At 38.0% G+C, this 26,203-nt stretch overlaps 1 protein-coding gene across 1 annotated transcript; it reads left to right on the plus strand.

Annotated features, from left to right (window-relative positions):
• The first annotated feature begins 16,232 nt into the window (after positions 1–16,232).
• CYP7A1 (cytochrome P450 family 7 subfamily A member 1) lies at positions 16,233–24,671 on the plus strand. Its single transcript, XM_077751843.1, has 6 exons — positions 16,233–16,312; positions 18,851–19,091; positions 19,980–20,557; positions 22,089–22,219; positions 23,601–23,776; positions 24,372–24,671. Exons 1-6 carry the CDS (start codon positions 16,233–16,235, stop codon positions 24,669–24,671), a joined length of 1,506 nt encoding a protein of 501 aa, XP_077607969.1.
• Positions 24,672–26,203: the final 1,532 nt, after the last annotated feature.

The following is a 26,203-nucleotide window of genomic DNA, read 5'->3' on the forward strand; positions in this document are numbered from 1 at the left end:
ATTTAAAAAGGCAGAAGCTCTTATAGTGGGAGAAAAACAAATTCTGACTCTTTGGTATTCAAAAATCATACATTAAAAATAAAAAGAGACCAGAAAGGGGTGCCTAGGTGGCTCAGTATCTTGAGTGTCTGATGCTTGAATTTGGCTCAGGTCATGATCCCAGGGTCACAGGATCAAGCTGCACATTGCACTCCATACTGAGCATGGAGCCTGCCTGAGATTCTCTCTCTCTCTCTCTCTCTCTCTCAATCTCTCTCTCCCTCTGCTCCTCTGCCCCAGTCATGCTCTCTCTCTCTCTGGAATAAAAAAAAAAAAAAAAGACCAAAAACGATGGGAAAGATATACAAGGCAAACACTAATATAAAGAAAAGTATAACTGAGGCGCCTGGGTGGCTCAGTTGGTTAAGTGCCTGACTTCAGCTCAGGTCATGATCTCACGGTTCATGAGTTCGAGCCCCGCATCTGGCTCTGTGCTGACAGCTCAGAGCCTGGAGCCTGCTTCAGACTCTGTTTCCCTCTCTCTCTGCCCCTCCCCTGCTTGTGCTCTGTCTCTCTCTCAAAAATATATAAACATTAAAAAAATTTAAAAAGGTCTAACTGTAAAAATAACTGGACTATATGGAAAAGTCTTTATTAGTGAGAAAAGCATTCTTTATTCACAAACCACTAATGTACCTATCAACATACCTTCAAATATATAGCAAGCAAACCTTGGTGGAATGACAAGGAGAAAATGAGAAATCTCCAATTAGAGTAAGAAGGTTAATTATAACTGAGAAATAAAAATACCAAACTGAGAATAGTAAACATTTAAAAATGTTAGTGTAATTAACAATTCTTACTAATGAAAGGATAGAGAGCCCTATACTGAAATCCACATGGAATCCTTACCAAAACTGACGATAGACCACATTGAAGAATTTTAGAGTCCCCAAATAAGAATTCACATAAGACCACATTCTTGGACCCTAATGCAGAAAATGTGGAAATTCACAACAAAATAATTTAAAAATCAAAACAAAATACATTCCTCCCATTTGGAAATGTATAATCACTCTTTTGAATTACTCATGAGCAAAGAAAAAATAGAAACAAGAGTTCTAAATTAACTATCTGAGGGTATTATTTTTCCTATATCAATTAAATATAAAAACAAAACACATACCAAATATTGATAGTTACTAACCATTTTTAGCAGAATTGATAGACTTGATTTTAATCGTTTGTTATTCAGACTAGAATCAAACCTTACTTGGGGCACCTGGGTGGCTCTGACGGTTAAGTGTCCGACTTTAGNAGTATAGGTTAAATATTTCCATCCACAAGGCAAAATATTCACTAAGTGCTCACTGATACAGTAATATAATTTGTAAAGAAATTCTTCTTTTTTAACTTCATATTTGTGTGATGTAATAGGAATACCATGTGGAGAGGCTTCACTGCCACCAATCACTGAAAGCTCTGTGAACAAGAGAAGCACGCAAACTGGAATCAGAAAGCATAGAAAACCATAAACTCTGAGCTGGCTGTCAGACTGGATGTGGGGCAGGACAGGGGCTGGGATCCAGGTGAACTGGGGAAAGGGAGATGGGTGGGGCAATAGGGGGCAGCGGTAGGGACTGGGGGAATTTGGGGACACGGTTGCAGCTAGGCGCAGCTCACAGTGCGTGTGTCGGAGCCGTCGATATTTAGCTATCCTTATAAGTTATCTGCCATGACACTTGTGTCCAACCCAAAGACCTTGTGGACCAGATACAGACAACCAGTAACATGGTGACACATGTTCAGATAAATCGGGAAGTAATGTTTTATAATGAGTCATGGTATGCTAACTATGTATGTCACAGAGGAAGCAGAATTGATAAAAGAAAGATAATAAGAGTCAAAAACTATACCTCAGTTCTCAGGCATGCTATCAAGAGTCCCGTGGTACATAAAGGTATAAGTCCTGCCCAGAAGTTTCACGTCCACAGAAGTTCTCTATTTCTCTTCTAACAAGATGTCAACTTTTAACTTATCCTGGTGATTCACATCCTCCCTTTCTATGGTGCTAATCCAACAAGAGATTATACTGGCTCAGTTTGGGAAGCCACACTTCTGTCACTGCAGTTTCTGAGAAATATCTGCCTTTGTTCTTCACCTAAAGACGACGGGGACCATATCGTACCGCTAGTCGCTAGTCGTGGGAAAATACTAGGCAGTTCTTACATTGATTGGCTCAAAGAACAGTGAATGTTGATTTAATGAAAGCAATGGAGGTCATTATCAATACTGCTTTGAAGGTCATAGCCTATGAGGCTATGGAATGTATCTCCTCAGTAGCTGAAGGAAAATAGAATACCTGTAGAGGAGAATTTGATGTCTGGATTAAAATTTTTGAGAGCCAGAAATAACATCATTGAGTCCACCAGCTTAAAACTGAGATTATCATTATCGGTTTGAAATCAAAATAAAACAGTGTTATCTAACGCTGTATGGAAAGCAAACACAATAGAAAGACACCATAAAGTGATTCATTAAGCAAGCCTAACAACAGAGTGGACACATTGTCAAGTTAGTATCCAGCTTAGAACTCGTAAATGGTGATCTCGAAGCAGCTGGGTAAAGCCACCCGTGCGTGACAGCATCGCCTTTGTGTGTCATTATTTCCTGGTTTGACGTTGTGGCTGAGTCAGACAGTAGCTATCTTCTTTAACTTTGTCTTGGATAATGGCCAGATACAAGGATTGATCATTCCCGACCTGGGCACCCATTGATTTCCAATTAATCAGAAGTCCTGACAAGTATGGCTTGTGGCCCTGATGTATGTCACACAAATCAAAGACCTTCCAGATCCCCCTCACCATCTGATTTTCCATTTTTACTTTGTTTTCCCCTACATTTCCTCTCCTTCCGCTCTTTTTTTTTTAATATATATAAATGTTTATTTATTTTTCAGAGAGAAAGCATGAGCCAGGGAGGGGCAGAGAGAGGGGGTGACAGGGGATCTGAAGTGGGCTCTGTACTGTTAGCACAGAGCTGGATGTGGGGGCTTGACCTCACAAACTGCGAGATCACGAGCTGAGCGGGAGTTGGTCGCTCAATGAACTGAGCCACCCAGATGCCAATCTCATTCTACTCTTTTAACAAATACTGCCTGCCTTTTTTGTGCCAACACTGTTCCAGGCATTTGAATATAGTAATAACTAAAGTAGACAAAAATTATTGCCCCAAATATTAAAGCTTATGAAAGAAAATATAAAGGATATATTATCTGTACTATAGATATACCTTTATAATGTTGGGATAGGATAGATTCATTTAACCAACATGCAAATAGTACAAAAATCATTTTTAAACACTGATAAATTTGACTACATTAAACTAAAGGTTATGTATATATACCTTTCTATTAGCTGTTTCTCTGTACCACAGTTAATTTATTCATTCATTTATTGAAGGACATCTTGGTTGTTTCCAATTTTTGGCAATTATGAACAAAGCTGCTAGAGACATTTGCATACAAATTTCTGTGTGGACATAATTTTTCAGCTCATTTAGGAAAACACCTGGGAGCATCATTATTGGACTATATGGTGGATGATGTTTGTAATAAATTGTCAAACGGTCTTCCAAAGTGTCGGTACCATTTTGCATTCCCACCAGCAATGTGTGGGAGTTCCTGTTACTTCGCAACCATTGTCAGCATTTGGTGTTATCAATAGGAGCCTGTTTTTAATAGTGTCAATAATGTGTGGCAACAACTTTTAAAACTAGAATCCACTAGTGAACAGATGGGATTCTGTACTTGCCTCTCTTTGTGGTGTTTGGGAACAAGACTGACCCTTTTGGATTAAGTGGGTTCCTTGGGCTCTTACGTCTTCTTGATCAGAAGAGCTTACAAGAAGGTACTAGATATTCCTCTAATTTAGACAAGTGGGCACTTAAGCAATTAGTTGGAGACTTCAAAGTCCTATTGGCATAACTATGCCTCAAGCTAGGGTAGAAGGTAATGTGTTATAAAGCACTGGCAAGGACTTGGAAAGATATTTTATCTACTTAAAATCTTCTTTAGGAATCTAACTATGGGGTGCCTGGGTGGCTCAGCTGGTTGAACATCCGACTCTTGGTTTCGGCTCAGGTCGTGATCTAACTGTTCATAGGTTCGAGCCCCACATTGGTCTCTGCACTTACAGATTCTCTCTTTCTGCTTGGGATTCTCTCTTTCTGCCTCTCTCTCTTATCTTTCTCTCTCTCTCTCTCTCAAAAAATAAGTATAAAATAAACTTTAAAAAACAAAGAATCTAACTAAAACCTGACGGTTTAGTCAGCTGAAGGCCAAGTGAAATCATGATTACCTTTCTTTTGCTTCCTGGCCCTCCACTTCCACTCCCTACTACTGGGAAAGAGAAAAGAAGTATAAACGTTTTATGTAACTCCAATTCTTAGACACTTATGACTTTATAAATATAGATTCACCCTAGACTTTTGGCTTTTTAGTTTAAAGTTTTATGAGCATTTTAAACTGGGATTTTAAATTCCCTTTCCCATTTATTGAAGAAAATAGGAGGAGAAAATACCTTAGCAATGTTTAGTACTTTCAGATAAATAACGTGTCCAACAAATTGAGTAAATTAAGGATGACATGTAAATTACAAGCTAAGAATGGTTACGTTTATGTGGTGGGATGATGGGCATGGAGTGCTTCTTCATTGTTCTCAACATTTCTACATATAATCTGTGTTTCTCCAGGCTACACTTGCCTAGGAATTCAGTAGGCAAACAATAACAATAGTAAAACAGCGTGTCCCTGCTTCACATTCCACCATGTTTCATTCTGCAACACCACCCACCCCAGCTCCACATACATCTCAAATCCCTTCGGGTCTGCCAACGCTGTGTTCCAGGCACTAAGCTAGACAATTGGAAGAAACCTTGATTATGTATCTGGGAACAAAAGTAGAACATGTCCCAGGGGGGTATTTTCCAAGTCCCAAAGGATGAGGGACACTTCTTGTCATGCCCTGCTTTCACCTGGCCTTGTAAATATTTGGTTTCTAGGTTGTTCCATATGGAGGAGTATAAGCTAGTCTGGCTCTCTGGGCTGTTCTGTTCTTCTCTTAAATATATCATATATATTTGGGACTAAAAAGTTCAAAGATCTGCAGTCCAAAGGCCTAAGAATGAGGAGAGTTGACGAGGTAAGTTCCAGTCAGGATCCTAAGGTGTGGGAAGATTGATGTCCGAGCTTGAAGACCTCCAGGCAAAGAGAGTCAATTCTCTCTTGCTCAGATTTTGTTCTATTCTGGCATTCGGTGGGTTGGATAAAGCCTGCCCACACGAGGGAAGGCCAGCTGCCTTATCTAGTCTATCGCTTCAAATGTTCATCTCATCCAGGAACACCCTCACAGACATACCCAGAATAACATTTAACCTACTATCTCCCTGCCTCCTCCAGCCCCCCTCCATGGCCCAGTCAAATTGACACATAAACATCAACCATCACAACACCCATACAATGGAATATCTTTCAACAGTAAAGAATAATGAGCTAACAGGCCACACAAAGACAGAGGAATCTTAAACGTATATTGTAAGTGAAGAAGCCAGTTTTGAAAGGCTACATATGATATGATTCCAACTCTAGGACATTCTGGAAAAGGCTAAACTGTAGAGGCAGTAAAAAGATCAGTGGTTGTCAGGGATTTATCAGGGAAGAAGTCATGAATAGGTGAGCCATGAAACTATTCCATATGATGTTCTAATGGTGGATATATGACATTATGCATTCATCAAAACTCCTAGAGCTATACAACACATGGGGTGAATCCCAATGTAAAGCAAGGAGTTTAGTTAATAATAATGTATCAACATTGGTTCATCAATTACAACAAATATACATCAATGCAAGATAATAATAAGGGAAACTGGGAGGGGGTATATGTAAACTCTTCTTTCTGCTCATTTCTTTGGTAGCCCCAAAATTGTCTTAAAAATGGAAACCTATTAGTTAAAAAACAAACAAACTTTGTTGCATACAGCCAGAGGTATCCCTGCTGTCCTGTTGCTACTTATCCGAATCCCTGTGCAGGCGGCAGGGTATGTCTTAGACTCGATATTTTATTCTGTGGCTTTTAAAATGTTTATATTCACACTCTTAGTTATTTTTGTCAAAGCCCAGCTGCCTTATGTGGAGGCCTGGTTTCAGAGGCCCTTTCTGCCTCAGTCATGTATTCAACCAGACTCAGCTCTTGACCAGAAACATCCAGTTGGACTGGAGTCCCCAGTACAGATTCTCCCTTCTCTTACAGTGAGTTTTTATTTCCTGTTAGCCAACACAGATGAATTTAAATATCATCCCAGATAGCTTCTACAAAAAGTGAGAAAAATCAATCCATTTTCAAGGAATAAGGCATTCAATGGACTCAGACTCAGAGATGACTAAGATGTTAGATTGACAGGGAATTTAAAAGAACTACCATTAAAATGTTAAAAGAGTTAATGGAACCAATGGACAATGGGCATTAACAGATGGGGTACAGATTGCATTAGAAAGACAAAAACTATCAGTCAAATGGAAATGTTAGAAATAAAATTTTAAAAAATGGGATCAGAGGTGAAAAATTTCTTCAGTAAGCTTACTAACAGCCTGGAAACTACAGAGGAAAGAATCAGCGTAGTTGGAAATAAGTCAATTGGAATCATACAAACCGAAACACAAAGAGGAAGTAGAAGAAGGAGGAGGAGGAGGGTGAGGAGGAAGAGGAAGGTGAAGGGGAGGAGGAGGGAGGGAAGGGAACAACTGTGGGATAATGAACTAACACACATGTAATTGGAGTCACAGAAGAAGAGAGTGAGAGAAAGTGTGAAGGATACTTGAAGAGATAAATAGCCAAGAATTCTCCAAAGTCAATGGAAGAATATAAGCCAAATATATATTAAAGAAAAAACCCTTAAAACATCATTGTCAAACTCCTAAGAACCAAAATTAAAGAGATCTTGAAGACAAGCAAATGAGGAAAAACATTACATACAGACCTGGCACCACAGTATCCCCGAACAACCGTTTGGTGAGTATGAGTCAAGCAGAAGCTGTGACCCACCATCTGACCCACTGCTGGGTTTCCCTTCTTTGTATGCTATGAAAACAGGAAAACCCACATGGACTTATTCTAGTATCTCTGGGTTTGGAGCTTCTCCAGGGTCCTTCTATCACCAGCCAGACCCCAAGACCTGACCTTTCCTTCCCACCTGCTTGTATTCATTGACCTCTGTCATCCATTTTTTTCTTAAGCTCTTCTTTCCAGCTTATCTCTTAACTCAAGCTAATGGAAAGCAAAAGCACCCCACAGGCAATAGTGATGCTGTGACAGACCTTCGGCTGGACCAGACCACCCAGACCAGTTTGGACTACACTCCTGACTTGCGCCTGCACAGAGGGACCATGGAGTAACCTCTGGAATGACCAACAATTACCTTTATCTCATTATAATACTAACATCTCCATTCAAGGAGGGAACGCCAGCCTTATCTACATAATATGAAATATATATGAATATTATATACATATATAAGGTATGTTTCTTTAAGGCATATGCATGACCTTATGCCTACCTCTATGTATGATGACAAGCCTTCCTTATCTAAACATTCATCTTCACCGTAAACAAAAGAAACCCAATCACCCTTGCTTGAAGCATCGTGGCTTTGGAAGTCATTCCCTATGATCTCCTTATTTGCTGCAAATAAAGTTTCCTTTGTGTGACAACTCACCTGGTATAGCTTCTGTGGTTCACCAAGGAGCAAATTTCATGTTGTTTTGGTTACACTGCCCCTAGTGGTCTTACTGCTTTTGTAAATCTCAAGGTGTTGGCTTATAATAACAAAATGGAGACTTCCCCAAGTCCAGGTTTTTCTAGCTTCAAAATGTGGGGTGGGAGACTGGGCTCTGTTTCTATGGGTTGGATTTATAAAGCTTCCTAGGACTGTAGTCCATGGAATGAGAGTTATGGGTGTTTCTTCTGGTTTCCTTCACTACAGAGGAAGTGTCAGTGTACGTGGTTGTCCACTAGAGAGCAATATGAGTATTAACTTCTTTAAACATGGCATTGAGTCAGATTTCTAACATAAATGTGTTTGTACACTAAGGAAAATATAATGAACTCTAAAGCAACCAAAATTTAAATTATTTTCATATTACCTCTGGTTGGAACATACTGAATATTTTCTAAAATTGCACACTAATTGGGGGAGAAATCAAGCAAATGTAAGAGAAAATTCTTAGAGACATTCTAGAATATAAGAAAGGGGTTAGCTCATCAAGAAACCATAATAATTATAAACATATATGCACCCAACGATAGAGTTGTAAAATATATGAAGTAAAACTGACAGAATCTAAGGGAGTAATAGGCAATTCATCGGTCACAGAGGCTTCAATACTTAACGTCCAATAATAAATAGAACAACTAGATAAGAGACCAAAAGGGATCTAAAATACTTGAACAACATTATAAATAAACTAGAGTCAATAGGTGTATACAGAACGTCTCACACAAGAACAGCTGAATACAAAGTCTTCTCAAGTACACATGGTACATTATCTGGACAGATATGCATTAGCCCATAAAATAAGTCTTAACAAACTTAAAAGATTGAAATCGCGTGAGGTATATTCTCTAATCATGATGGAATGAAGTTAGAATTCAATAACAGAAAGAAATTTGGGGACTTTGCAAATGTGTGGAAATGAAATAACACACTTCTAAATAACCAATGGATCAAAGAAGAAAACACAAAGGAAAGTAGAAAATATTTTGAGACAAATGAAATTAAATACACAACATGCCAAAAATTGATGCACTAAAAGCAGTTTCTTAGAAACTTATAACTGCTTATACTTTTTTAAAAACAAAGATCTCAAATTAATAACCTAAACTTCCACCTTATGAACTTAGAAAATAAGAACAAAATAAACATAAAGCAATCATCAGGAAGGAAATAATAAAAATCAGAGCAGAAATAAATGAACTAGAGAGTGGAAAAACAATAAGTACAATTAACAAAACCAAAAGTTGGTCTTTGAAAAGATCAATGAAATTGATAAACTTTTAGCTAGGCTGGGCAAAAAAAAAGAGAGAAACAAGACTTAAATTACTAAAATGAAGACTAAATGAGGGGAAATTTCTACTAACATTACTGAAGTAAAAAGGAGGGGAAAAATAAGGGAATGCTAAGAACAACTGTATACAAACAAATCAGATAACCTTGGTAAAATGGAGGTATTCCAGAGAGACACAGATTATCAAAGCTAACTCAAGGGATGAAAAATCTGAATAGACCTATAACAAGAAAAGGTTGACACTAAAATTCGTAAAAATTCCTACAAGGAAAATACCAGAACCTGAGAGCTTCACTGGTGAGTTCTACCAAACTTTTAAAGAGGAAATAACACCAACTCTTCACAAATTCTCCAAAAATTAAAAGAGGAGGTATCACTTCCCAATTTATTCCATGAATCTAGTAATATCTGGGACTGACATCAGATAAAGACATTACAGGTAAAATAAACTACAGACCAGTATTCTTTAAAAATAGGGATGCAAAAATTCTTAACAAAGTACTAGCAAACTGAATACAGCAACATATGAAAAGCATACACACCATCAACAAATGTGATTTATCCTAGGAATGCAAGGATGGTTCAACATACAAAAATTAATCAATGAAGTACACCATATTAATGCAATAAGGACAAAAATGACACGGTCATCTCAATAGATGCAGAAAAAGTATTTAACAAAAGTCCAACACCCTTTCATGATAAAATCACTAAAAAACCCCTGAGAAATAGGACACTGTCCCAACACAATACAAAGTATCTTTAAAAAACCACAGCTAACATCATACTTAAGGGTGAAAGGCTAAAAACTTTCCCCCAAAGGTAAGGAACAAGAGAAGGACATCGGATTTTGTCACTTCCATTCAAACTGTATTAGAAGTTATATCCAGAGCACCTGGGCATGAAAAAGAAATAAAAGACATTCATATCTGAAAGGAAAATGACCTCTCTTCTCAGAAGACATGATCTTCTATATTGAAAATACTAAGGAATCCATAAAAAAATTTCTTAGAGCCAGTAAACAAGTTTAGCAAAGTTACAGAATGCAAAATCAACATCTCAAAATTAGTTTATTTCTATACATTAGCAATACACAATCTGTTAATGAAATTAAGAGAACAACCTCCTATACAATAGCACCAATAAGAATAAAATAACAAGAATAAATTTAACAACAACAAAAACGTGTAAGATTTGTATAATGAAAACTATAAAACATCATTGAAAGAAATTAAAGACCTAAATAAATGGGAAGTCATCCTATGTTCATGGATTAAAAGACTTAAGATTGTTAAGATGACAATATTCTTCAGATTGATCTACAGAGTGAATTCAATCCCTATCAAAATCGTAGCTTTTTTTGCAGACATTTACAATCTGATTCTAAAATTTATGTGGAATTGTAAGAGATCCAGAATATCCAAAACAATCTTGAAAAAGAACAAAGTGGGATAATTCATTCTTCCCAATTTCAAAACTTACTACAAGCCTAAAATAATCAAGACTCTAAGGTTCTGGCACCAGGATAGACATATAGATCCCTGGAATATAGAGTTGAGAGTCCAGAAAATAAACCCTTACATGTATGGGCAAAGGGGTTTCAACCAGGGTGCCAAGAGATTTCCACGGGAATGAACATTCTTTTCCACAAATTGCACAGGATAATTGGATATCAAAAGAGTAAAGAGTAAAATTTGGACTCCCTTCTTCGTATCAGATACAAAAATTAATACAAAATGGATCAAAAACCCAAATAGAAGAGCTAGAACTATAAAATCATTAGGAGAAAACATAGGTGTTATGTCTCTATGACCTTAAATTAGGCCATGTTTATTAGCTACAACACCAAAAGTAGAAGTAACCAATACATAAATGGTTAAGCTGGACTTTGCTGGAGTCCCGCTCAGCAGGGTCCAGGGGTCCCTGAAGGATGGATGGTGTCAGCGAGGGAGGGATGAGAGAGGCATGAGATTCTTTCTGGTCACCAGCCAGACCTCTCCTCACTGTCTGAGACTCAACTTTATGATTTAGTGTTTGGGGGACGGCACAGAAGTGGCATTCTGATGATAAATTCTTTTATCAGTAAAAACTTTCCACAACATTGATATGCACAGGTGTATGGGGAACAGTCCAGAAGTGGCATTAGCATAGTAAAGGCAAAAGTTAGTTCTTTGTGAACAGGGGTCAATAGCCTGTTTATCACTTAATGGGAGGTATTAAGAAAAACAGGTCTTTCAGGAATGCAATGTTGCTCCAATAATCACAAAAGAAGAAGTTCCTATGGTAAGTTCCTTCACAAAGTGCGATCAGCATATCAAGGCCAGAATGAGTCACTCTGAATATCAATCAACAAGGTGTCTTGGGGGTCTACGCCCAAGCAGATATAATTGAATGGGGGTGGATATCGGTCACCATCTGACGGTAAGAGTCCGTGCAACCTACCTTAACCTCACGAGGAGTTTTGTTTTCTCAATTTATGAGTTCAGAGATGGCTCCCAACAGGACTTCATCAAAATTAAAAACATTTGTAATCCAAAGACCTGAGAAAGAGAAAAGACGACCCATGGGTCAGAAGAAATATTTAAAAATCGTATCTGATAAAGGTAAAGTAATCAAGATACGGGAGGAATTATAACAACTGAGCAATAAAAAGGCAAATAACCTAGTTAAAAAATGAGCAAAAACCAGACATTTTCCAAAGACGGATAAGGGCAAATAATCACATAAAAAGATGCTCAACATCATTAGTTACTAGGGAAATGTAAATCAAAACCGTAATGTGATAGGGGCGCCTGGGTGGCTTAGTCAGTTAAGCGTCCGACTTTCGCTTAGGTCATGATCTCGCGGTTCGTGGGTTTGAGCCCCACGTCGGGCTCTGTGCTGACAGCCAGCTCAGAGCCTGGAGCCTGTTTCGGAGTCTGTGACTCCCTCTCTCTCTGACCCTTCCCTGCTCATGCTCTCTCTCTCTCTCTCTCCTAGAAATAAATAAAACATTAAAAAAATTAAAAAAAAAAACCATAATGTGATATTACTTCATACTTACTAGGATGGCTATAATAACAACAAAAAAGACAATAGTAAGTATTGACAAGGACATGGGAAAATTGGAATTCTCATATATTGCTGGTGGGAATGTCAAATGCTACAGACACTTTGGAAGCCAGTCTGGTAGTTCATACAGTGAAATATGTAGGTACCCAAGACCNCTCCTAGAAATAAATAAAACATTAAAAAAAATTAAAAAAAACCCAATAATGTGATATTACTTCATACCTACTAGGATGGCTATAATAACAACAAAAAAGACAGTAGTAAGTATTGACAAGGACATGGGAAAATTGGAATTCTCATATATTGCTGGTGGGAATGTCAAATGCTACAGACACTTTGGAAGCCAGTCTGGTAGTTCATACAGTGAAATATGTAGGTACCCAAGACCCAGCACATCCACTCTTAGTTATATACCTAGGAAATTGCAAACATATATTCACACAAAAAGTTGAACATGAACTTTCATAGTAGCACTATTCAAAACGAGTAAAAGATGAAAAAAAAAAGNGATTCTGTGTCTCTCTCTCTGACTCTCCCCTGCTCAAGCTCTCTCTCTCTCTCTCTCTCAAAAATAAATAAAAAAACATTAAAAAATCTTTAAAAAAGTAAAAACTTCAAAATGAATGTAAAAATGGTTGTGATTTTCTGAAACACAACTGATCAACACCTTCTTATTCTCTTGTCTCCTGGAACTGTGTTTGTTCAATGGATGCATTTTGATATACTAGGCATTTATAACCTCAGCACCACGTGTTTAAGATTCAAAACTAATATTTGAGAATCAGATACTCTATATCTGTCATAACAAAATTGTTTTTTTTCTTATTTTCTGGAAAAAAACAGATGATGTGGCTCAAATGTGCATAGACATATTTCCTAAATGCCTCTTTAAAAGCCCTGAATTAATCATAACAAAATTGCACTGGCTCATTCCACTTTCCTCTCCCACTGACTTAGCCTGAATCAGGAATCTGATGTGCAGTCTTGATCCGTGGGAAATGAGATGCTCTTGAAGACGTGCAAAGCATTGCATTAATTCCGGCAATCTCTGTTCCACCATAGAGAGCTGGTCTGACTTGTAAATTCTGGAAAACCACTGGTTTGACTCAATTGTCTGGCCACGTTCACAGTTCATTTTATTTAAAGCAATCATACTGCTGTGCCAGTTCTACCTAAACTAGGTTTCCTGCATTTCTTAATAGAAGCCACTTAACTGGGTCACCAGTTCACAGAAGTTGATAGCTGTAGTTGTCCTTTTTACTCTCTGTTCCTCTAGTCCGAGTTTCCTTGTTTTGTATACATCTGTTGGTGGTGATGGGGTATCGGACTCAGGCCGTATATTTTTTTAAGGCTCAGAACAAGGTTTTCCTCTACACATCAGTAAGCATGTGCTCTCCACCACTCTCTATAAAGAAAGAGGAAATTGGCAATGGAGGGATTAGAAAGTTTAGATAACTCAGTTTATCATACCTGGCCTTCTGGCACCTAGAACATCCTTTACTGTGCATCAGGGCACTTACTGCCCCCCACTGCAGTGGGGATCCCGCAGGGTCAGGGCTCACAGCTGCCTTGTTTACCGCTGTGTCCCCAGTTTTGATGTAGCGCCTGACACAAGTGGTAGGGGCTCAGTGTGGTGTGTATGAGTGTGTGTGTGTGTGTGTGTGTGTGTGTGTGTGTTTCTGGGGCAGCTATTGTTGAGAAGAGGAATAGTAAGCAAAGGACTAAAAAGGATAGATCAGGGTAAGGAAAATGGAGATTACTAACCAGGCTGTATTTGAAAGGAGTCGGTAGCATTCTAAGAGGTGGTGGCAAGGACAGAACTTAAGAGAGTTTGCCTAGGGTTGCGAATGTATTTCCCCGTCACCATTTGAAAATCTTTAATTTTGACATAATTATAGATGCCACAGGAAGTTGCAAGATGACACTTAGAGGCCCCACGCCCCCTCTCCTTTAGGTGTTTTGTTTTCCTTTGTTTGTTTGAGAGGTATTTCTAAAGGGTTAAATTGTTCAGATATTTCTCTGTGATACCTTGCTGTGACATTCAATAGAACCCGTCTCTGTGTGTTTATGTGTGACTCATCCACCATTTCCATGTTGTCAAATCCAGTGTTTCTTTGTCATTTTTTTATAACCTCAAAGTAGTATGTGATAGTTAATCACCCACCTTGCTTCAAATGCATTCTCCTCTTGCTTCCTGGGACACCATATTCTCTTGATTTTCTTCCTGGTACTTCCTCACCTATCTCCTCCTCTGCTCTCTGACTGGCCTCAATAAATGGAGTGCTTTGTGGCCTGGTGTTGGACTCTATTATTTTCCTGGCTTTTCTGGTCTCCCTTGGTGATCTTATAAGGTCTTTTGGCTTTAAATACCATCCAAATGCTGAAGACTTGAGGTCTCTATTCCCAACATGTTTTTTCTTCCTAGCTTCAGACTCTTCCAAGTTCAACTGTCAACTTGACAACACACAGCAATCTATAGAGCTAAAGATTGTATTCTGACCTGTTGCCCTCCCAAATCTGTCTCTCTCTACTCTAAAGCATCACTGTATATGAACTAGCCCTTGTCTATGTCAAGCTCTTTATATCCTGACCAAGTTGCCTCTTTACCTTATTGCCTCTGTTTGTTTCTGCTTCTTAGACATACCAAGTTCAATCCTTGACAAAGGACCTTTGCATTTGGTGTTACTCTTCCTAAAATTATTTTCCTTATAGGGCTTGTGGGTGGCTCAGTCGGTTAAGCATCAACTTCAGCTCAGGTCAGGATCTCACAGTTTGTGGGCTTGAGCCCAGCGTTGGCTCTGTGCTTACAGCTTGGAGCCTGGAGCCTGCTTGGAATTCTGTGTCTCCATCTCTCTCTGCCCCTCACCTGCGTGTGCTCTGTCTCTCAAAAATAAATACACATTAAAAAAAAAAGTTAAAAGTCTCTTCCTTCTGATTCTCACTTGATGAATCACTTCCTGTCACTCAGATCTCAAATGTCACCTCCTCCAAGAGCCCGTCCCTGAACACCATATCTAAAGTTACTCTGATCTTCAGTATCCTCTACACCATGTTTTATTTTATTCATAACACTTAGATTTTAGTATCTGTCTCTCTGCTGAAAGAGAGTCTCCATTAGATTAGGAAATCTGTCCATCTTGTTAACACCTACAACCAGAATACTTTTGAGGAATTCTTGGCATAGACTAGGGGTGCAGGTAATATATATGTGTGTGTTGTAATAAAATTTAGAAGGATACGTGCCATACAGTTAACAGTTGTTGGCTTTGAGCGGGGAATTATAGGGCAGATTAGTTATAAATTGACTTTCACTTTCTACCAAGATATGTTTCAGTTAGTCTTAGATTATTTGAAATGAAATTGCATTACTTTAACAATTAGAAAAAGTAATAATGTATTTTCAATTAGCAAAAATAGTTGATAAAACTTTGATGCTTAAAATAAACCGTTTAATCGGCAGGTGGACTTATGTGAGATGATTTCTTGAGAATGTTAGGTAAGTAACATGTTACAATATATAGTAAAATATTTAGGATTTTGTGAAAGCACTGAAATGCAAAGCAGCAGAAACATTTCACCCAGTTCTCTTTCCTTTGAACTTGACCACAATATCTCTTGTAAATCATTTAAATTGATTTCTTCTTCAAAAGGTAACAAGATCCACTCATTAGTTGGATGATAACGTACACTTATTTTTCTTTCAATCATTACATTTTGCATTGCTATTTGATATGTTCATCCTGAACATGTTTATATTCTGTCCTTTTATGAGCGTACTAAACTTGCAATATTAGCTGCTGTTACCAGGTCTGAATGTTAAGTCCGCGTATGTTTGAGAGACCTTCAACTTATCAAGTATTGCAGGTCTCTGATTGTTTTGGAACCTCTTCTGATACCCGTGGACTTAGTTCAAGGCCAGGCTTTTTTTTTCCTAATAAGATGAACAAATGGTTAATTGTTTGCCTTGGTCACTCAAGTGTGGGATCTCCCCTTATATAAAAGTCTAGCTGGAGTCTCTGTTTAGTGACATCCCGCCTTTCTAATCAGAGACTCAGATCAGAGTCTGCATTACATTTGCAAAATGATGACCATATCTTTGATCTGGGGGATTGTCGTAGCAGTATGCTGTTGTTTATGGCTTATTCTTGGAATGAGGAGAAGGTAAGGAAAGTTTTACCTTTAAATTGCATTTTAGTTCATTCTGTAATATTCTTTTACCTTCATTGTTATATAAATATGTGGTGTACACTCACTAGCATTTTATTCTTTTTTTAGTCAAAAACATTAAATTTAAATTTCAAGTGGTGTCTTGTATCTAACAAAAGATAGAATGATAGCGTTTCCCTTTTAGTTTTCACACACGTATGGTAATGCAAAACTGTACGAACTTATTTAACATACCCGACAAATTTTATAAGGTCTCTTTGTATGTTTATGCGTGTCTGTAAAGGTTAAGTCTGGATTAGTAAGGATACCAGTGATAAGTGGGGTCTGCAGTGGAAGGGGTTAGAATCTTTCTAACAAAAGGATTAAACAGACGCTCTGTTAGTTCTTGTGCATTGTATAGACTCAGCCTAGGTTTGGACAGGAGCACAGAGCCTGCATTGATCATTCTATTGCTTTCTTCTCATTAATGATAATCAGTCATGCTAAATTGGGAAACTGCTAAATATATATACTATCACTTTTATTTGTGTGTCATTTATTTATAATTGGTTCAAGAGTACAAGAAATACAAATAGAGTCACATACTTAGCCATATTTCTTTATCTTCTGATTGACTCAAAGAGTATTTGGGGGAGGGGCATGTAAGTATTCTGTTACATCAATCTCCAAAAGAATTACCCACAGCATGTCTTCAGCTATGTAGAGTGCTGTGTGTTGTCTATCTTTTACAAGTTTGTGTGTGTGTCTGTGTGTGTGCGCGTACACATGCACTTTAAGGTATTTTAATTCAGGCCTGATAATTTCTAGTTTTAGTGAACCTTACTTATCTTTGAACTAATACAATGACAATAATTATTTTATGCTAAGTAATTCTGTCAAGAGGGATAGGAATTTATGCTGGGAAATTAATGTTTATATTATTTAGGAAAAACATTTAAAATAGCATGAAAGACTGTGTGTCGGAACACCTGGGTGGCTCAGTCGGTTCAGCATCTGACTCTTGGTTTCGGCTCACGTCATGATTTTATGGTTGTGAGATTGAGCACTACATCGGACTCTGCGCTGGGCATGGGACCTGCTTGGGATTCTTTCTCTCTCTCTCTCCCTCTCTCCCACCCTCACTCGCACTCACTCTCTCAAAAAAAAAAAAAAACTGTGTGTCAACTATACTTCAAAAGAAAACACAAAAAAAATAGAATGAATGTTGAATCACAATTGATGATCTTGTCAATACTTACATAATTTCACCTTATAATCAGCTAATTTTTTAAAATGAGATTCTTCCTATTGTCATATATCATTAAAGAATATAAAATCTTTAAATTATGAAGATTTTGAAAACTTCAATTTTGCCATCTTCTCTGCAATTCAGTATTCTGTATCTTGAAAGAAAACAATAAAAGAAAACATTCTGAGATACTCAGGCCAACAATATTTAGAAAAAATATAAACACTAAAATGTAGGTAGTTTCGTCTGTACTGAGAGCAAGAACCTCGTTGGCCTTGTTGAATCTTTTATCCTCATCACTGGGGAAAATAACTATCAGTGGACAATCAATGAGTCTTTGCGGGATGGATGGATGGATGGATGGATGGATGGATGGATGGATGGATTTAGCAAATCATTTTCTGTTGGGAGCTATTCTGAACTCACTAGTTGAGAAAAGTCCTTGTGAAGTTAAGGCAAGTTTTCAAGGTCTCTTGTCAGATAATGACTGATATCCACCTTCATTTAATTGTTTCTGCTTGAGCACTGAGACCCCCCCCCCCAAGCACTTTGTTGATTGGTATTTGAAGTGACTTATTCTGGCCTTGATATGCTGATTGCACCTTGTGAACAAACTCATTGTAGGAACTTCTTCTTTTGTGATTATGGGAGCAAGCATTGTGCTTCCTGAGGAACCTGTTTTTCCTTATACTTCCCCTTAAGCAAACAGGCTATTGACCCCTGCTCACAAAGAACTAACTTTGTCTTTGCTATGCTAAAAACATTGTCTTGTATTCGAATGCTAAAGATACCTTCCTTCTCCATAGGAAAGCATCTAAATCACCTATATCATCACTATTGATAAAGGGTATGCAGGAGTCTTCTACAAATCTATGTTCTGGGAAATTTTTACATATCAAAGAAATCTGTCATCAAAAATCATTGTCTAAGGCAAATGCCACTTCTGTGCCATCCCTCAAACACTTACTTATAAAATAAAGTTGAGTCTCAGTCAGAGCAGAGATGCCTGCCTGGTGACTAGAAAGAATCCCGTGGCTCTCTCATTCTCTCTCACCGACACCATCCATCCTTCAGGGACCCCTGAACTTGCTGGAGCCCGACTCCGGCAATTTTCACCAAGATATCATGTTACTAAGTTAATATAACCCATTATTTTAGTTAAAGGTGAGGGCCCCGTGAACAAAAAAACTATCTAGAACTGTAGAGATTTGGAGTTGATAGTCAGTGGTAAACGTTTAAAGACCAGGTGTAAATAAAAAACAATGTGTAATTCCTCATATCTATCATATATCTGTGTCTTACAGAAAAATGGGTGAACCGCCTCTGGAGAATGGATTGATTCCATTCCTGGGATGTGCTCTCCAATTTGGTGCTAACCCTCTGGAGTTCCTAAGAGCAAGTCAAAAGAAGCATGGTCCTGTTTTCACCTGCAGATTGATGGGAAACTATGTCCACTTCCTCACAGATCCCTTGTCATACCAGAGAGTGTTGTGCCATGGAAAATACTTGGATTGGAAAAAGTTTCACTTCACTACTTCTGCAAAGGTAACCAGCTTCCCATTTATACAGCATTCTGCTCGTATGTTTTCTGCTTCTGAATGTGTCAGTCTACTTAGCATTTTGAGGTCCTTAGACTTCAAAAACAGAGATGCTGAAGAGGGCTACCCTTACATGGAGACTCTTAGAAATATAATAAATCCAATTAGACATAACCTCTTGGTTCTAATCATTTCACAAGTCAAAATACGTATAGATTTGTCATTTCTTAACCACCTAGGGTGAGATAAAAATGAAATATTTTACTGAGCCAGACGGCACTGCATCAGTAAGGTAGGTACAGACTCACTCATGTCAGTGATGCCTATGTGACTCCCAGAGCACATGTGGTGGAAACGTACACTGATCAACAATTTTACCATACTTACGCCACACTGATCATTTAATTTTGTTAAGCAACTGATCAGACATTTTAGCTATAATCTAAAAGGCTCTTTTATAGAGAAAGGCATTAGTCAATATTTAGTGAGTCTCTGCAAGGAACTATTAGACACAGTATTGGCTCTAAGTAGATTATAGTCTGGTTAAAGCACATCTACAAAAAATATAAAAGAGAACTGACGATTAAAGCAAATATGGTTTAGTACCAAATTAACATTCAAACCTATGCAGTAGCATAAGACAAGTAAGAAATAGACAACCTGTGGTGGTTTGAGGAATATTTCACTTAAGAAGTGGAATTTCCAGGAAGGTATGATTTGGCCATATATTTGAAAAGTGCTCTGAAACCGAATGTGGAAAGGCCAATTTCCCTCCTGCCATTTTTTTTTTTAAACAAGTAGAGATTTATGAAAGTATCTGATCTGTTCTTCAGCCACTTTCTAGCACTGCATCGAGTTTCATCTCTTTTTTTCACACATTTCATTTATCCGCCAGGTATTTGGGCACAGAAGCATTGACCCGAGTGACGGAAATACCACTGAAAACATAAATAAGACTTTCATCAAAACCCTGCAGGGTGATGCCTTGAATTGCCTCACAGAAACCATGATGGAGAATCTCCAACTGGTCATGAGACGTCCGCTGGTAGCCAAATCAAAGACGCCTGCCTGGGCGATAGAAGGGATGTATTCCTTCTGCTACCGCATGATGTTTGAGGCTGGGTATTTAACTCTCTTTGGCAAAGATCTTACAGGGCAGGATGCACAAAAAGGGCTTATTCTAAACAACCTTGACCACTTCAAGCAGTTTGACAAAATCTTTCCAGCTCTGGTAGCAGGCCTCCCCATTCACGTGTTCAAGACCGCACACCACGCTCGGGAGAAACTGGCAGAGGGCTTGCGCCACGAGAACCTGGGAAAGAGAGACCATATCTCAGAACTGGTCAGGTTTCTGAATGACATGCTTTCCACCTTAGACGATGTGGAGAAGGCTAAGACACACCTTGCTGTCCTCTGGGCGTCACAAGCAAACACCATTCCGGCGACTTTCTGGAGCTTATTTCAAACGATCAGGTACCAACCAACGTATCCATTTATTTCTTTATTTTAATAGAAAGAAGACAATCTACTATTTTCACTTAAAAAATAAAAGAGTCCTTGTGTTTTGTCATGCTTTCAATCAAGAGTGTGACATTTACGTGCTTAACATGTATCGGCTCATCCAATCCTCACAATGACATAAGTAAATGTGACTGGTAAATGCGTTTGTGGAAGCAGAGACCTTTCCCGGGGAAAAGAATACATGATGTAGGGTCAGTTCAGGCCGCCTGGGCCCAGAACCCTGGCTTTCAACCCCAAGCTGCTCCTCATGACACCTACTTAAGTTGATGAATTCTGTCTTTATAATCACAAAAATATATGTAAGTGCTTCTGACTTCTGGACAGGAAGAGGGCAGTACCTATGCCTTAATCATTTGTGCTTACCAGTTTGTTGTTGTTTTCGTTTTGTTTTGTTTTGCTCCATTATAACTTCTGTCTTAGAGTTTATTTGACCAACTTTGATAGTTATGGATCAATCATATTATTATTCATCATTACTGATGGGATTTAGCTAGATTTTGCCTTTTAAATTATGTAATAAAAAACACTCTATGTATTATATGCTTTACATAACATGATTTTCTTCCCAAGTATTTTTAGAAATTTGACATTCAAATTGCTTATTGAATTATTCCAGTTAAATTCAGTGTTTAGTGTCACATGGACACAAAATTACTATTCTGTAGCATTGGGAATGCCAAATTTCCATTGACGGTTGATTATGTTATGCTTTTAATATAAAAAATACTTAGAAACAATTTCAGATATAAAAACCCATTACAAATCTGTCTCAGATGTTGTATGTCTTCCAAAGTTTTGTACTTGAGAGAGCTCTGTCCAGAATAAATTCATGCGTTTACAGTAAGGTTACAATATCAACATAATATCATAAAGGTAATAGTAGCCATTTTATGATAGTCACACATATACTTATGAGTCAAACATTTCTGAGACTCAATTTACTGCAATCATGTTATATAGATCCTTTCCCATGTCAGCGAGGGTCTACTAAATGTCCATGCACTAAAATGAAGTAACATTCATTTCACAAGTCAACATGTGAGAACAATACATTATACTATGAATGGAAAAGCTGTTGTTCTACCTGAAATCGTGGTATGGATTTTAAGAATAAATTTAGATTTCCATTTGCATCTTAGCTAATACTTTATAACTGTTATCTTACAGGCAATTTTCCTTCTCCATTGCTATGTGTATGACCGATTTGACCATTTAATCCTTATTAGAATCATTTATTTATAAACGTATGCCCAAAGTTTTACTTCTATGTTGCAAGGCCTTGTAAGGCAATGATTCTTGCTAATATCCAAGGACCTAAACACAACTACAAAATGGAGTAACGAATAACTAGGAATGCCCCTTCCACACCTTCTCTGGTATCCTGACCACCTCGTTCAAAGAAGGGGGAAACTCCTATCCGTTGGCTGCTCTTTTGGTATAGAAAACATTTATTTTCTGTACATTTTTTCTCAACTTTTGATAGGAGCCCTGAAGCATTGAGAGCAGCTACTGCAGAAGTGAATAAAACACTAGAGAGTGCGGGCCAAAAAATCAGCTTTGAAGGCAGTCCTATTTGTCTGACTCAAACGCAACTGAATGACATGCCCGTGCTAGGTATGTTTACTACGTTATATTTTATTGACTGTGTCCCACAAGCAGTAATCGTCCATGTACATTATGTACTTACTTTGTAAGCATCAAGCGAAGTATCTCACATGTTGTCCTGTTTGACCCTCACAGCAATCCAATGACGGGACTAATTTCTATATAACAAGTGAGGAAATTGATATTTAAGTTCTTACCTGGGATAGAATGGTGGAACCAGATACAGTGTTCACGTGGGACTTCGCTACATTCTCCATTGCTTCTCTGTCCTGCCCTATTCTGTCTTCTTCATTATGACTCTTACCACTAATGTTATGATTAATGGGAGCATATTCCTCATTTTCATGAAACAAAGGAAGAAAAAGTACCATCAAGAAACCGCAATTAGCTGCATGGGTTGAGTGAGGGGATTGAAGGTGGTTTTACTTTGCTTATTTTTGCTTCTCTGTGTTTTATGGAAATACAAAAGTATTCTATGTTTGCAGTGGTAAAGAGCTTTCTTCTTGGTTTTGTTACTTTTCTCTTGAGGAAAGAAGCCAGCGTACGTAATTAGGGGTGACAAGTCTTAGTGGAAGTGACCATGAGGCAAGAAGCATAGATTCTATGTTGGGTTCTGCCCACCATGGATGACCCCAGACATATCACTTCATTTTGGGGCGGGGTCTTGCTTTTCTCATTTGTAAAGTGCCAATATGCTATGATTTTATATACAACCATGTGATGAACACCTAAAGCATGACAGTTCAAAGGACAGAGGCTAGAAGATGAGGCTAGACCTTCTCATAGATCTGCATATTTTAGCTATTTGTAGGGCGGTTCTTTCTGTCCCTCTACATCTACCAGGCAGCAGGGCATATCATACAACATCAGATAGTGTAGTGATTACAATGAGTTCTTGGAAACACTCAACTAAAGCGGCATTAACCATCCGGGAAAATATTTCCATATAAACCGGTTAGCAGTATATTAAATCTCAAAAGTAATTAACTTTGAATAATTCACATACAAGTGATTTATTGAGTTTTCAATTGGAGTGGATGTCTTGTGTCATGTAGAAGATAAGATGATTTTATCTATAAAATTATAGAAGTCCAGTTCCCATTGATGACCAAGAAGATTATATCTTTATCAAATGATTATCATAAACTCAGGTGATCAGATTAAAGAGTACATTCAGACACACGTGAATCACCGGCTACAGCATAGAGGCAACAGAATAAAGTTTGGAAAAGTTTTATCCGGCCAGCTGCCCCTAGTTCGTTCAGGTTTGTGTAATAGGCTGCGAGCAGTATTTCAGGCTCCATATTATGAGGCATTTGAATACATGATTTCTTCTTCCATTCATCCTTCTTTCCCTCCTTCTCCTTCTTTCTTCTTTAACAATATTTAGATAGTATCATCAAGGAGTCTCTAAGGCTTTCCAGTGCCTCCCTAAACATCCGGACTGCTAAAGAGGATTTCACTTTGCATCTTCAAGATGGCTCCTATAACATCCGCAAAGACGACATCATTGCTCTCTATCCGCAGTTAATGCATTTAGATCCAGAAATCTACCCAGACCCCTTGGTAAGTGACTGTTCATCTGAAGTTCCATATCCAGCTGATGCCCACTCACATGGAAATAAGGAGGAAATTTGTCATTGTGGAATTGATTTAACCATTGAAACCACAGATAGGCATTGTGCCCTGAGTCATGTCCAATATTCATGTATTTTGGAAAACCTGGGGGATGGCCTGAATTTTAAAATTCCTGGTATTCGTCATCACATCACCTTTGCTTAATGACGTTTGCAGTCATGATAATAGAGCTGCTGCTTTTCTTTTTCCTTAACCAGTACTGCTCCTGAATCCAGGAAATTAGAGGCTAATATATACACTGGCTCTTCTAGTTTCTAATCTGACCTTTCCCTTCTTGTTCTGCCTAATAGAGGAACTAGCCTCCTAGGCAGGATGGAAGGTATTATAAAGCTTTTTCTGTTCCCATCAGTTCTTGTTAAGCTCCTGTTCCCTATTACTTTCTGGGTCAAAGTAGGGAATTTGCTAAATGACCAACAGATCGGATTAAAAACAAAAATTACTTCTTGGAGCTTCCAGGTCAAGAAAGAGATACATTCCTTTAAAACTAGCTGCTAGATTTATTTTCTTTGTATTTTTATTGCAGACTTTTAAACACGATCGATATCTTGATGAAAATGGGAAGATGAAGACCGCCTTCTACAGTAACGGAATCAAGTTAAAGTATTACTACATGCCCTTTGGGTCCGGAGCGACCATGTGTCCCGGAAGACTCTTTGCTGTGCAGGAAATCAAGCAGTTTTTGATTCTGATGCTTTCCTATTTTGAACTAGAGCTTGTGGACAGTCACGTTCAATGTCCCCCTTTGGACCAGTCCCGCGCAGGCTTGGGCGTTTTACCGCCGCTGAATGATGTCGAGTTTAAATATAAATTCAAACATTTGTGAACATACGGTTGAAAAAGAGGGCATGAGATGACGTGACTGGCCTGCGGCGCACCGTCACATATCTGTCCCTTGGGACAGTCACGTTCGGCGTGGCGGCACTGTCCCAGAAGTTCACCTGTGCGCACCGATGCTTGCTTGTGAATCTGAACATTTGGGTGACAGTTCCCAGGTGCTATCTCAGACTGAGCTAGCGACAAAACACTAGCTTCTAGAAGCACAACAATTTGTTTTCATTTGAATAAGTCAGTGAGTGTTCAGAGGGCCAGGGACTGAAGTTCATTATTTTCAAAGGAAAAAGTTTTTTTTTTTTTCTTCTCCCAGAATGAAGATATTCTGATTGGCAATGGTTTTTTCTTTTTCCTAAGGAAATAGTTTTGTTTTTATAAAAACCACCCGACAATTATGTAGAATAAGGTACAAATTCACGTTTTAGTGAAACCACATGATATTTTGGGAAGATATGGGATGTGTTTGTTTTTTTTGAGAATATAACCCTTTCATTTGTCCAGCACCTGTGACAGTTTTATGTCTTTCTAAAGGATACCGGAAGTTTAGAGCATCATCAGCCCTTTTAAAGGAAGAGGAAGTGGCACACGTAGAAGTGAATATCTTAACACACGGTAAATGTGCTGCTCATACGACCAAGCACACACCTGATAAGCTCCTACCACAGTCAAATGTAGATGTATATTATGTACATATTTCAAATGATTTTTATCATGCTTCTTAATAAAAAGAATTTTTTTTTTCAGTGTCCCCTATACTATTCAAGGTTTTTTAAACGATGACCTTGTGGTCCTCAGCACATTACAGATGGTTTTAATATTTTCTATGTTTCAAGGTATTTTTGCTGGAAACTCTAATGTCTCTATCCGGTTCCAACTATTTTATCTATATCTTCATTAGATTTCATATTAATGAGAAGATTGTTTTCAGAGAAGGCAATGTTTCTGGTATTACTAAACATCCATCAATGAAGAGAATGCAGCTCTCATGCGATAGCTTTTACAATGAAAACTGGATGAAAATGACTGTTTAAAAAGCTTTGGATATAAAGCATGCAAAGAGTTCATTAAATGTTGCTCGACATTGGGTTTTATTTAAATCCTTTTTATCTTTAAATGACTCGTAGTTGAAGGAAAAGTCATTGTGGGCTACATGGTAGTGTTTAACTTCTGTGTACAACAGTGCTTTGGTAAAATATTTGAAACACTGGAATTATCAGCTAACCTATTTTATTGCTATTTCTGTATGTATTTATATGTAAATATAATTTACTTTTTTCTTGTACTACAAATTTTCAGAAATTCAAATTATATTTGATCATTTTGAAATGATTCCCCTTTCAGAAATAAAAGTCTGCATGTGCGTATGTCAAATTCTTAAGTATTCAGAATGCTTAAAACATTCACCTAGTGACAAGCTGCGATGATTTTTGTTCATTATTCATCTCTTAGAAAAAACAAAATATTCCTTCACTCAACAATCTCCTTCATACTTCGTATGAGTCACTGAAGAGTTTTCATCTTACG

This window comes from Crocuta crocuta, unplaced genomic scaffold, assembly GCF_008692635.1.
Source record: "Crocuta crocuta isolate KB4526 unplaced genomic scaffold, BGI_CrCroc_1.0 scaffold20, whole genome shotgun sequence".
Taxonomy (NCBI): Eukaryota; Metazoa; Chordata; class Mammalia; order Carnivora; family Hyaenidae; genus Crocuta; species Crocuta crocuta.

What these genes read in the sequence shown, in the direction of transcription:
- CYP7A1 (XM_077751843.1), top strand. Translation starts at nt 16,233, where the DNA reads ATGATGACCATATCTTTGATCTGGGGGATTGTCGTAGCAGTATGCTGT. An exon ending in GAATGACATGCCCGTGCTAG is followed by an intron (nt 22,220 to 23,600) that starts GTATGTTTACTA and finishes AACAATATTTAG; the next exon opens with ATAGTATCATCAAGGAGTCT. An exon ending in AAATCTACCCAGACCCCTTG is followed by an intron (nt 23,777 to 24,371) that starts GTAAGTGACTGT and finishes TTTTTATTGCAG; the next exon opens with ACTTTTAAACACGATCGATA.